The following is a 13,675-nucleotide window of genomic DNA, read 5'->3' as shown; positions in this document are numbered from 1 at the left end:
ACTAGTTTTATATTTGAAAAAACTGACTGAGCTGTGGAATGTACTTGTGATTTAAAAAGCTGTAAGCAAAATTCAATATTTGAAAGGGAAATGTCTGTATAATTTTACTAGATACAGTTATTAATAACCCCTTTCTCTTCCCGGACAGAATGATAAAGGGCAGATGCCAGCCGATATTGTTCCTGACCCCTTGGATATGCCCCTGGAAATGGCAGAGGCCGCAGCAGTTGCCAAAGAACTGAAGCAGGTGCTCCTGGACGCATTACCGCTGACATGTGACATATCCAAGGCCATGTTGACAAACTATGATCACATCTCAGGGAAGGCACTACTGATGTCACTGGGCCTGAAGCTGGGAGAGAGAGTGATGATTGCAGGGCAAAAGGTAAATAATGAATAAGTATGAGGATAGATTAATGCATTCATGGACCCATTGTGCTTACTGACTGCTTTTACTGACAGTAGCATAAACAATAATTTTCACTGCTATATGTGTGCTTTTGTATAACATTTGTCATTTTAGTGAGATCTGTAAGGATTCTCTACCACATTAATCTTGTCTGTCAGTCTGTGTCTGTCTGTCTGTGAACCTGATAACCACTGTAATATCTACATGATGAATAAAAGTATTAAATCAATAGAAATAAAAGTTAGGCATGAATTTTGGACAATATTGTTAAAAGAAATAAGCAATTTGTATCCTAAAATGCGAATTAAAATGCAAGACTTGAGAATATCATAATATCCAAATTCTAATGATAAATAAAAAATTGTGGTCAATACAAATCTTCCTGTAGCAAAATGTTTTATTCCAGCTAGTAACTCTCGATATCACAACTGTTGCAATATTATTATATTTTTGTTCCAGAGTCATTGTTCAGTTTCCTGATTTTAGAAGTTTTCAAAATTATTAAAGATTTAAGTAGTTTTTACTTGACAGCAAGTAGGTCAGTTTGGTGGAAGACAAGGAGATCATTGAGGCCAACTCACAATTGTGCAGCAATTCCAAACTTATCTTAAGTCAGTATATACCGATATATTGGATAAGTGTTCAGTTGGTCACTGGATGGGGTACCTTACAAAGGGGAAAATGCTACTAAGGTGCATCATTGTATATAGGAATAGGGGGAAGAGACCATGGTTTGCTCTTATCATCAAGGCACACCACGGTCTCTTCCCCCTATTCCTCTGGCACCTTCTACTCCTTCGAGCACCTCATCTTGTTCCACCCCTCAACTCTTTTTTAAAATCTCCAAGAACATTTCATCCATGAGACCCACTTCCTGATCCCTTGACCCATTCTTATTGAACTGCTGGCCAGCGAACTTTCCTTCTTGACCTCCACATTAGCTGACATTGTAAATTGTTCCCTCTCCTAAGGTACTGTTCCCCTCCCTTTCAAAACTGCCATCATCCCCCCACAAAATACCCACCCTTGACTCCTCTGTCCTGCAATCCCCCTGCCAATCTTCAACCTCCCTTTCCTCGCCAAAGCCCTTGAATGTGTTGTTGCATCCCAAATCTGTATTATCTTTCTTGCAATTCCCTGTTTGAACCTCTCCAATCAGATTTCTGCCCCTGCCAGAGCACCAAAACAGCTGTAACCAAATCATAAATTCCATTTGTTGTGATTGGAGTTCCTCGATGCAGTATCCTAGGCCCAACCATCTTCAGCTGCTTCATCAATGACATAAGGTCAGAAATGGGGATGATTGCTGATGACTGCACAGTGCTCAGTGCCATTCACAACTCCTTAGATAATGAAGCAGTCCATGCCCAAATGCAACAAGACCTGGACGACGTTCAGGCTTCGGCTGATAAGTGGCAGGTAACATTCGTGCCACATAAGTGCCAGGCAATGACTATCTCCAACAAGCGAGAGTCTAACCACCTCCCCTTGACATTCAACGGTATTACCATCGCCGAATCCCCCACCATCAACATCCTGGGGGGTGTCACCATTGACCAGAAACCTAACTGGACCAGTCACATAAATACTGTGGCAACAACAGCAGGTCAGAGGCTCGGTATTCTGTGGCAAGTGTCTCACCTCCTGACTCCCCAAAGCCTTTCCACCATCTACAAGGCACAAGTAAAGAGCGTGATGGAATACTCGCCACTTGTCTGGATGAGTGCAGCTCCAACAACACTCAAAAAGCTCAACACCATCCAGGACAAAGCAGCCCACTTGATTGGCACCCCATCCGCCACCTTAAACATTCACTCCCTCCACCACCGGTGTACCATAGCTGCAGTGTGTACCATCTACAAGATGCACTGCAGCAACTCGCCAGGGCTGCTTCGGCAGCACCTCCCAAACCCGCGACCTCTTCCACCTAGAAGGACAAGGGCAGACGGTGCATGGGAACATCACCACCTCCAAGTCACACACCATCCTGACTTGGAAGTATATCGCAGATCCTTCATCGTTGCTGGGTCAAAATCCTGGAACTCCCTGCCTAACAGCACTGTGGGAGTACCTTCACCACACGGTCTGCAGCGGGTCAAGAAGGCGGCTCACCACCACCTTCTCGAGGGCAATTAGGAATGGGCAATAAATGTTGGCCTTGTCAGCGACACCCACATCCCATAAACGAATCAAAAGAAACATGGTACATTAATCCTCTTACTCCTCCTCCATCTCTCTGCAACCTTTGACATAGCCGATCACACCATCCTCCTCCAACACCTCTAATCCATTGCTTAGTTTACTGGGACTACTCTTAATTGGTTCCACTCTTACCTACCTGATTGTAACCAGAGCATCTCCAGCAATGGCTTCTCTTCTCTTCACTGTGCCATTACCTCCAGATACCCCATAAGTTCTATCCTTGGTCTTTTCTGCTTTCTCATCTACATGCTGCCCCTTAGCGACATCATGACACATGGGGTCATCTTCCACATGCATACAGATGACACACACCTCTACCTCTCACCACCTCTCTTGATTCCTACACTGCCTATGTAGTTAAGCTGCTTGTGCAACATGCAGTCTTGAATTTCCCACAGTTTTCTCCAGCTAAACATTAGTTAAGACTGAAGCCATCGACTTCTACCCCACCATAAATTCCAAAACCTTTCCCCTCCCCAACCACTGTCTCAGGCTGAACCAGACTGGTCACAATCTTGGTGCCTTATTCAAACCTGATCTGAGTTTCCGACCCCATATCCTTTCCATCACAAAGTCTGCCTACTCCCACTTCCGTAATAACGCCTGCTTCCACCCCACTTCAGCCCAACTGCTACTGTAGCCTGCTGCTGTAGCCCACGTCCATGCCTATGTCACCTCTAGACTCGACTATTCCAATGCCCTCCTGGCTGACCGCCCATCCTCCACCCTCTGAAAACTTTAAATCATCCAAAACTCTGCTGCTCATATCCTATCCCTCACCAATTCCTACTCACCTATCACCCCTATCCTAGCTGACCTACATTCTAGTCTCCCAAAGCCTCAAATTTAAAATGATCGTGCTAGTCAGAGTAGAAATAGAAGGATACTTCAGATGAATATGTGGCTAGAGGAATGGTGCCAGGGGGAAGGATTCAAGTTCCTGGGACATTGGAACCGGTTCTGGGGGAGGTGGGACCAGTTCAAACCGGATGGTCTGCATCTGGGCAGGGCTGGAACCGATGTCCTAGGGGGAGTGTTTGCTAGTGCTGTGGGGGAGGGTTTAAACTAAAATGGCAGGGGGTTGGGAACCTGAGCAGGGAGACAGAGGAAAGGGAAACAAGGATAAAAGCAAAAGATAGGAAGGAGAAAAACAAAAGTGGCAGTCAGAGAAATCAACGGTTTAAATCAAACGTGGCCACAGTAAATAATAATTCTAATAGGTCTAAGAGCGTTAAAAAAACAAGCCTGAAGGCTTTGTGTCTTAATGCGAGGAGCATTTGTAATAAGGTGGATGAATTGGCTGTGCAAATAGAGGTAAACAAATATGATTTGGTTGGGATTACAGAAACGTGGCTCAAGGATGGCCAAGACTGGGAACTCAACATCCAGGGGCATTCGATATTCAGGAAAGATAGGCAAAAAAGAAAGGGAGGTGGGGTAGCATTACTGGTTAAAGAAGGGATTAACACAATTGTAAGGAAGGATATTAGCTCTGATGATGTGGAATCTGTATGGGTAGAATTGAGAAAGACTAAGGGGAGCAAAACGTTAGTGGGGGTGGTATATAGACCTCCAAACAGTAAGGCGGAGGTTGGGGATGGCATTAAAAGGGAAATTAAAGCGTGCAATAAGGGCACAGCAGTCATCATGGATGACTTTAATCTACATATAGATTGGGCCAATCAAATTAGTAACAATACTGTGGAGGAGGAATTCCTGGAGTGTTTACGGGATGGTTTCCTGGACCAATATGTCGAGGAACCAACCAGAGATCAGGCCATCTTAGACTGGGTATTATGTAACGAGAAAGGATTAATTAGCAATCTTGTACGAGGCCCCTTGGGTCGGAGCGATCATAATACAATCGAATTCTTCATTAAGATGGAGAATGAAGTAGTTGACTCGGAGACTAGGGTCCTCAATTTAAATAAAGGAAACTACGATGGTCTGAGGAGCGAGTTGGGTAGGATTGATTGGGGAATGGCACTCAAAGGGTTGACGGTGGATAGGCAATGGCAAACATTCAAAGACCGAATTGATGAGCTACAGAATTTGTTCATCCCAATTTGGCATAAAAATAAAACAAAAAAGGTGACTCAACCGTGGCTAACAAGGGAAATTAGGGATAGCATAAGATCCAAGGAGAGGACATATAAATTGGCCAGAAAAAGCAATAATCCTGAGGATTGGGAGCAGTTTAGGATTCGACAAAGGGATTAATTAAGAAAGGGAAAATAGAATATGAGAGTAAGCTTGCAGGGAACATAAAAACTGACTGTAAAAGCTTTTATAGATATGTGAAGAGAAAAAGGTTGGTGAAGGCGAGCGTCGAGCCCTTGCAGTCAGAATCAGGGGAATTTATAATGGGGAACAAAGAAATGGCAGACCAACTATATACATATTTTGGTTCTGTCTTCACAAAGGAGGACACAAATAACCTCCCAGAGATGCCGGGGAACATAGGGGCTGATGAAAGGGTGGAACTGAAAGAAATCAGTATTTGTAGGGAAATGGTGTTAGGAAAATTGATGGGACTGAAGGCCGATAAATCCCCAGGGCCTGATAATCTACATCCCAGGGTACTTAAGGAAGTGGCCCTAGAAATAGTAGATGCATTGCTGGTCATCTTCCAGAACTCGATAGACTCTGGAACAGTACCCATGGATTGGAGGGTAGCTAATGTTACCCCACTATTCAAAAAGGGTGGTAGAGAAAAAGCGGGGAATTATAGACCGGTAAGCCTGACATCGGTAGTGGGGAAAATGCTAGAGTCCATTATAAAAGATGTAATAGCAGAGCACTTGGAAAGCAGTGACAGGATCGGACAAAGTCAACATGGATTTATAAAAGGTAAATCATGCTTGACTAATCTACTGGAATTTTTTAAGGATGTAACTGGTAAAATAGATAAGGGAGAACCAGTGGATGTGGTGTATTTGGACTTTTAGAAGGCTTTCGATAAGGTCCCGCATAAGAGATTAGCGTGCAAAATTAAGGCACATGGGATTGGGGGCAAGGTATTGACTTGGATAGAGAACTGGTTGGCGGACAGAAAGCACCAGTATGATTTGGACAGGTTGGGTGATTGGGCAGAAACATGGCAAATGCACTATAATGTGGATAAATGTGAGGTTATCCACTTTGGTGACAAAAACAGGAAGGCAGATTATTATTTGAATGGCAATAGATTGGGAGAAGGGGAAGTGCAAAGAGACCTGGGTGTTATTGTGCACCAGTCGCTGAAGGTAAGCATGCAGGTGCAGCACGTGGTTAAGAAGGCAAATGGTATGTTGGCCTTCGTAGCAAGAGGGTTCGAGTACAGGAACAAAGATGTCTTGCTACAGTTGTACAGGGCCTTGGTGAGACCGCACCTTGAATATTGTGTGCAGTTTTGGTCGCCTTACCTGAGGAAGGACGTTCTTGCCATGGAAGGAGTGCAGCGAAGATTCACCAGGCTGGGATGGCAGGAATGACGTATGAGGAGAGATTGGGTCGATTGGGCTTATACTCACTGGAGTTTAGAAGATTGAGAGGGGATCTCATCGAAACCTATAAAGTTCTGTCAGGCCTAGACAGACTAGATGCCGGAAGGATGTTTCTGATGGCCGGGGTGTCCAGAACCAGGAGTCACAGTCTAAGGATAAGGGGTAAGCCATTTAGGACTGAAATGAGGAGGAATTTCTTCACCCAGAGAGTGGTGAACCTGTGGAATTCTCTGCCACAGAGGGCGGTGGAGGCCAGTTCATTAAATATATTCAAGAAAGAGTTGGATATATTTCTTAAGGGTAAAGGGATCAAGGGATATGGGGAGAAGGCAGGGACAGGGTACTGAATTTGGATGATCAGCCATGATCTCATTGAATGGCGGAGCAGGCCCGAGGGGCCGAATGGCCTACTCCTGCTCCTATCTTCTATGTTTCTATCTTCCTTGTGTTTAAATCCCTTCATGGCCTCGCGCCTCCCTATCTATCTCTGTCAACTCCTCCAGCCCAAATACTCCACCAAACCCGCTGCTCCTCTGACACCTCTTGTGCATCCCCTCTCCTTTCGTGGCCATGCCATCAGCTGTATTAGGCTTAAACTCTGGAATTCCCATCCTAAACTCTGCCTCCCACTCCTTCTTTAAGACCCTGCTTAAAACCCACCTGTTTGACTTAGCTTTTGATCACCTATCCTAATATCTCCTCCTTTGACTTGGCATCCATTTTTTATTTACGCCTCTGTGAAGCACCGTGGAGCTTTTTTTGTGCTAAAGGCGCTATGTAAATGCAAGTTGTTTTTGTTGCTGTGTAATGTATCATTATTGATGTAAGAGCCTGATCTGAGGGTAATTAGGAGATATAGCTGCATACAAGGCCAGAAAGGTAGTCTGTGAAATCATAATGGGCGTGTATTACCATTTGGACGTATACCAGGCAGTATGGCCTTTCTCATATAGATTTGTACAGATCTCTCCCAAGCAGGGCAGAGGCTTGCATCTATTTTATGAGCAAATACTCTTTTTTTTAAAATTTGCTTGTTGATTTTAAGTGCTGTTCAATTTTTTAAAGGAATCATATCAAGCAATCACACCTTTGTCAGTGCTTGTGAATTGGAGAAAAAAAGCAGAAAGAAATCACAAACACAGATTTCTAGCTGTAAATTACTGCTGTTATTGGTATAGAAATAGAGATGAAAGGTACTCTGGGAAGAGGAAGTGTGACTTAAAAGAATCGTAACTTTAAAAAAAATCAGTGAAAAGGAAATATAGTTGGAGTTGCATAACATAAAGAAATTTTGCAATTAAAATTTCTCCCTCTCACTATTCACACATTGGGATACAGTTCGACAAGTGCTGGCTGCTCTCCGCTACCTCAATCAAGGTAATTATTGCTCACGTGCACCCAGTGAAATTTTGGAAGGTGTTCAATTTTGGAGATAAGACAACCAAGCCTTATTCTGTCCTCACCCATACTTTTCAATTTGGATCACTGTTCAGCGATCAGAACTGGAAATTCTGACTGTTTCTTTTCCCTTTGCCGAGACACTCGTGCACTCACTACTGCCCTACCTGAGATCAGCTAACTTAAAACAGGATTTGTCAATGCAGTGCTTCAGCATTTGATTAGTAACAGCAACTTACATTCATTTAATGATCCTCTTATCTCATACAGACAGAGAAGTGAGCACCAGGGAAGAAAAGGAGGAATTTGGGGTGAACGGGAGAAGAAATTGAAGGCATGATCAAAGAGATGAGTTTTAGGAGGTGGCTGACACCAAGGAGAAAGGTAGCAAGACAGAGTAGATTTTGGGAGAGAGAGTTCTAGAGGGCAGGGCATAATGTCCTGCAATGGTGGAGCAGAATAAGCAGGAGATAAGCAGTAAGCTCGAATCATAAGACTGAGGGTGCAACAGTAACTCATGGCAGGAGAAGATTGCTGAATTAGAGAGGAACAAGACTGAATGGATTTGCTGGAGTGCAAGACCTAGGGTTGGATTTTGCTGGCACTCAGAGGGCAGGTGTGGAGGCGGGTCCGCTGTCAAAATCAAAAAGATTGACAGCTGGCCGTTATCCCGCTCTGAACCCGTCCCAAGTGCTGTTTCTGCCTGAGTCATTCACTTGTGCTTGTTCGGAGAGTGTTTAAAGTAATTAAATCCCCATTTTCCCAGTTCCAAAGCATTTTGTCAAGTTTTCCACAAGGTTCCCGTCGGTCGGGGATCACGCCAGGTAAGCACGTCGGGTTCTGAACAACTCTCCATTTCTATCAATAAGTGACAGCTGCAAAAGTGGTTTAAAACCTGCCATTTTACAGCTGGTCAGTTTCCAATCTCAGAAGCTTCAGCCTTCAGTATTTAGAACCCACTTTTGAGCTTTATGCACTTTTGAAGTGTTTGGAATAATCTCTCTCTCCACAGTCACCTCCTTGGAACAACCTATCTCAACATTGACAGATTGGACTTTCAGAAGGCTTTCGATAAGGTCCCGCATAAGAGATTAGCGTGTAAAGTTAAAGCACATGGGATTGGGGTTAAGGTACTGTCTTGGATAGAGAACTGGTTGGCAGACGGGAAGCAAAGAGTTGGAATAAACGGGTCTTTTTCCGAGTGGCGGGCAGTGACTAGTGGAGTACCGCAGGGATCGGTGCTAGGACCCCAGCTATTCACAATATATATAAATGATCTAGACGAGGGAACTAGATGTAATATCTCCAAGTTTGCAGACAACACAAAGCTGGGTGGGCGTGTGTGCTGTGAGGAGGAGACAGTGAAACTCCAGTATGATTTGGACAGGTTGGGTGATTGGGCAGAAGCATGGCAAATGCAGTATAATGTGGATAAAGGCGAGGTTATCCACTTCGGTGGCAAAAACAGGAAGACAGATTATTATCTGAACGGCAATAGATTGGGAAAAGGGGAAGTGCAACGAGACCTGGGTGTCCTTGTGCACCAGTCGCTGAAGGTAAGCATGCAGGTGCAGCAGGCGGTTAAGAAGGCAAATGGTATGTTGACCTTCATAGCGAGAGGATTCGAGTATAGGAGCAAGGATGTCTTGCTGCAGTTGTACAGGGCCTTGGTGAGACCACACCTTGAGTATTGTGTGCAGTTTTGGTCGCCTTATCTGAGGAAGGATGTTCTTGCCATGGAGGGAGTGCAGCGAAGATTCACCAGACTGATACCTGGGATGGCAGGAATGACATATGAGGAGAGATTGGGTCGATTAGGCTTATATTTGCTAGAGTTTAGAAGAATGAGAGGGGATCTCATTGAAACTTATAAAATTCTAACAGGACTAGACAGACTAGATGCAGGAAGGATGTTCTCGATGGTGGGGGAGTCCAGAACCAGGGGTCACAGTCTAAGGATAAGGGGTAAGCCATTTAGGACTGAGATGAGGAGGAATTTCTTCACCCAGAGAGTGGTGAACCTGTGGAATTCTCTACCACAGAAGGCAGTTGAGGACAATTCATTAAATATATTCAAGAAGGAGTTAGATATATTTCTTAAGGCTAAAGGGATCAAGGGATATGGGGAGAAAGCAGGGACAGGGGACTGAATTTGGATGATCAGCCATGATCTCATTAAATGGTGGAGCAGGCTCGAGGGGCCGAATGGCCTACTCCTGCTCCTATCTTCTATGTTTCTATGATTGGACAAGGATGAGGGTGAATGTGAGGGGTGGCTAGTGAGATGGGGAAGTGATAATGTAGATAGAGAGGGATGGGTGGAGGTGCAAGGTAAGTTGGTGTGAGTAAGGACGTGCAGGAGTAGGATAGAGAAGGCAGAGTGATGGGGATGTGATGAGTGGCACAGGAGGATGAGGTTGAGTGTGGCTTTGCAGTAACATTTCGTGATCTACTGTGATCATTGAAAGGTTTGCACCACTGCAGCCGGGTCCTTCTGACAACATCCCTGCTTGTGTCCTCCTGTGCAATGTGCAACCAGGCTGCGTTGATCTCCTGGGGAGGTCTCTTCCGCCCATTGGATGGGAAGAGGACCTCCCTGTGTGCTGTGACTCCCTCCATAAGCATATGGAGGGAGTCATGAGAGAGCCTGGTTGCAGCCCTGCACCTCTGTGCAGTGCTTGTCAGTGTTTGCAGCACCTCATTGCTGTAGAACACTGACAGTACAACTTTCAAAATGAATTTGGACATGGCCCCTTTAAGGAAATCATCTGATGACGTGACCCGCTTCCTTTTAATTGGCCGGGAACCTCGCAGGGCGGGCTTAACATGCCCAATCAGGGCAAAATCACTCGAAGGAGGCGGGATGAAGATGGGTGCGGAGTTTGCGACTGCTGTCTGCTCTGGCCACGGCTTGTGAAATCGCGGCCCTAGTGTGGAAAATGTCATGGGCTGCAGAGTAATAGATTTGCTGAGTTTTATAAATTTTGGTGACGAGAAGTTGCTGAGAGCAATATGAGTATCGAGCCATTGTTCTACTGCTGCATTGCATTTCTGTGGTTCGGGGGGGTTGGGAAAGTTTTGTGCTTACATGTTCAAATGTATACATGGAGCAGTACTTGCTGGTTGTCTGTGCTGCTGTTTAGTTTTTTTCCTAACTGAGAAAACCTGGCAGGGCAGTAATCTCTGTCTGCTCTGTAGTACATTGTGTTAGGCTACAGCATCTACAGAAACAACAGGTTGCATTCATATAGGTCTTCTCATGCAGAAAAAAAAAGATATCTCCGATTGTATTACAAAAAGGAGAAAAGGGAGAAAGTGGATACAGTATCTACAGTACGAGGGGACAAACTGATAAAAGCTTCACAGTGGTGGAATTTGCCAATTGGCACAAAGTGAAAACTATGTGGAGCCTTACCGTCGTCTTGATGTTGATACCGCCTTCAGAACTCTGCTTGAGTTTAGAAGGCTGAGGGGTGATCTAATCGAGGGGTTTACCGTATCAAATCCCTTTTTCAATTTAGTTACAGAGAAACTATTTCCTGGGGAATCCAGAATAAGAGGGCATAATCTTAAAATAGGCTATTTCGGAGTGACATCAAGAAGTACTTTTTCACAGTGGGAATCTGGAATTTTTCTCCCAAAAGGCTACATGCTGGGTCAATTGAAATTTTTAAGACTGAAATTGATAGTTTTTTGTTTGGTAAGAGTATCAAGGACTGCAGAACAATGGCGGGTAGTAGAGTTGAGGTACAGATCAACCATGATCGAACTGAATTTTGGTACAGGCTCCTATGTTCCTATATATGACTCCAGTCCCATACTAACGTGGTTGACTTGTAACTGCCCTTTAAAATGACCAAACAACCGAGTCGATTGCATCAAATTTCTACAAAGAATTCCTGAAACTCCCTACTTAACAGCATTGTCGGAGCACCCTCACCACACCAACTGCAGCGGTTCGAGAAGAAGGCCCACCACCACCTCAGGACAACTAGGGATGGGCAACACTGCTCACATCTTGAGTGCTTTTTAAAATAAAATCTGCCTTCAGTAACTTTAAATTCAGATTTCAACAAACTAAGTGAACAAACTTAGATTTTCTGAAGGGGACAAATTGGGTTGGGCTTCTACCAAGTTCAGATACCAGTGACCTTATCCATAGATTCACTAAAAAAAAGTTCCACAGGCAAGAAGTAGCCAGAATTCCAAAAAGAAATTCTAATTATCTGTCTTAAATGTTGCTTTTTGCTAGTTCTTACTCTTCATTGTTACCTGCTTACAACACAATCTAATGACTTAAATAAAAACAGAAAATGCTGGAGAAACTGAGCAGGTCAGGCAGCATCTGTGAAGAGAGAAACAGAGTTAACGTTTCAGATCGATGACCTTTTGTCAGAACTGGAAAAAAGCAGGAAATGGAACAGATTTTTAAGCAAGTGTAGGGGCTGAGAAAGGGGGAGAGGATGAAAGAACAAATGGGAAGGCCTATGATAGGATAGAAGACAGGAGAGATTAAGAGACATTGAGAGACATTAAGAGATATTCAAGGCAAAAGGAGATGGTAATGGGACAGGTTAAGAAACAAAGGATGGCTCTAGATGAAGTGTAAATTGTGCTGGGAGAGTGGAAGACAGCTGCCATGTGGGAGGGAAGAACAGAACAAAAGTGTGGATAAAAAGTATATATATAAAGACAATCTAATGGCTGTTGTATTGCAAGTTGAAAGTTCACTTGTGATACGTTTGCATACAGAAAATAAATCAAAATTGCCAGGACGAGCTTGATTTTAGTCTGTGTAACCAATAGTAAATACACAGCCATCAGTCTAAGAGAAAATCATAGCTTAGATTTATTTTGCATGTGCTTGGAACATTTGTACCTTTTTGAAATAAAGATAACTCTTTTGCCAAAAAAAGCAACACTAAGCCTATATGCTGTGTGAGTTACTACATTTAGTAACTGTTAGGCTGAGTCTACCTTCATACGGTTTCCTAATCATTACTAAATTTAAAAAGAACCCTCAGGTTAGTAGATTTCCTACAAAAGAAGATTTAGTACTTAATGGTTGGTGAATGGTATTTACAGTTTTTTTTACAATGCAGTGCATGGTATAATTTGGGTCAGCAACCCATAAAAGCAGAGGTGTTTTGCAGTTTGCCGATCGATCCAAAAGAATGCTTCCCAGGCACATATTAACTTGAGACCACTTCTAATAGTTTATGTAGTGTGCCAATGGAGCATACCTTCTTGGCACTCTTCTTGACCTGCTGCTCCTTGGCGCCGGGTTATTATCTTCTTTCCTGTACTGTGTAAAGGTGTCTTACTTTGGGGTGACATCAATTATTTTCATAGTTACTGGGAGGGTAGTTGCTCCCCTGCCATTCTTACATTTAAAAAAAAAACTGAGATAATTGCAAGTCACCTTTTATTGTTGCGGTAGTCTGCTTACTCAATATTTCCTAATTTAGATAAATGCACTTTTTTTTTTTACTAAGTTTAAGGTCTACTCTGATGCAATATATGGAATTTAAAAACTGTAGGCTTTGCATTCCCTAACAGTAGTAGGAAGGAGGCGGAGAATTAAAAAAAAAAAAATACAATATTAGATTGATTTTAGGGAAACAAATCAGTACTTGCTTTCTTGTTTAATATTTATGGGGATAATGCTGTTCTTTACTAAAACCTCCTCCACATACGGTAGACTTATGTGGACAGTGCTGGAAGTTAGTAAGGGCATAGGCCCCGATTTTAACTCTGGCAAACATCAAGCTCATCGATGTGAGGCCTGTACCATTTGAATTCACGGGTCTCATTTAGATACACCAGGCTCGACTCCTGACTGAACTCGGTGCCAGTGACTTGAGACCGGTGGGCACGAGGGGCAAAGGTGGCAGGAGGCCGCCACCGGGGACCTCACTAAAGTAAGTGAATCGGGTGCTGGGAAGGTAACAAAGGCGAGCGCTGTCGGGGAGGCTGTCGGGGGAGGTGAGGGGGAACCCAGGCCAGAGTGGCCCAAGATTTCCTTTTGGGGCCCAGGAGAGCACTCCTGCTCCTCCTGGCCCACAAGGAAACTTGAAAAAAAAACATACTTTCTCAGCGCTCTTCTTGACCTGCTGCTCCTTGGCACCTGATTTATTATCATCTTTCCTGTACTGTGTAAAGGTGTTTTACCCTGAGAAGA

At 43.9% G+C, this 13,675-nt stretch overlaps 1 protein-coding gene across 8 annotated transcripts in view; it reads left to right on the top strand.

Annotated features, from left to right (window-relative positions):
* The window catches only part of LOC147121022 (CAP-Gly domain-containing linker protein 4-like), a 457,143-nt gene that overhangs the window by 132,164 nt on the left and 311,304 nt on the right, over positions 1-13,675 (top strand). For all 8 annotated transcript variants that reach the window (XM_085980323.1, XM_085980320.1, XM_085980321.1 and 5 more), the window contains one exon: positions 149-385. In XM_085980323.1, coding sequence (XP_085836449.1) covers positions 149-385 — 237 coding nt within the window. The remainder of the gene's footprint in view (positions 1-148; positions 386-13,675) is intronic.

The sequence above is a fragment of the Somniosus microcephalus genome, chromosome 3 (assembly GCF_052327205.1).
Source record: "Somniosus microcephalus isolate GS21.2 chromosome 3, FLI_Smic_1.0, whole genome shotgun sequence".
Taxonomy (NCBI): Eukaryota; Metazoa; Chordata; class Chondrichthyes; order Squaliformes; family Somniosidae; genus Somniosus; species Somniosus microcephalus.
The sequence above is the reverse complement of the archived record's forward strand: the minus strand, read 5'-3'. Positions and strand labels throughout refer to the sequence as shown.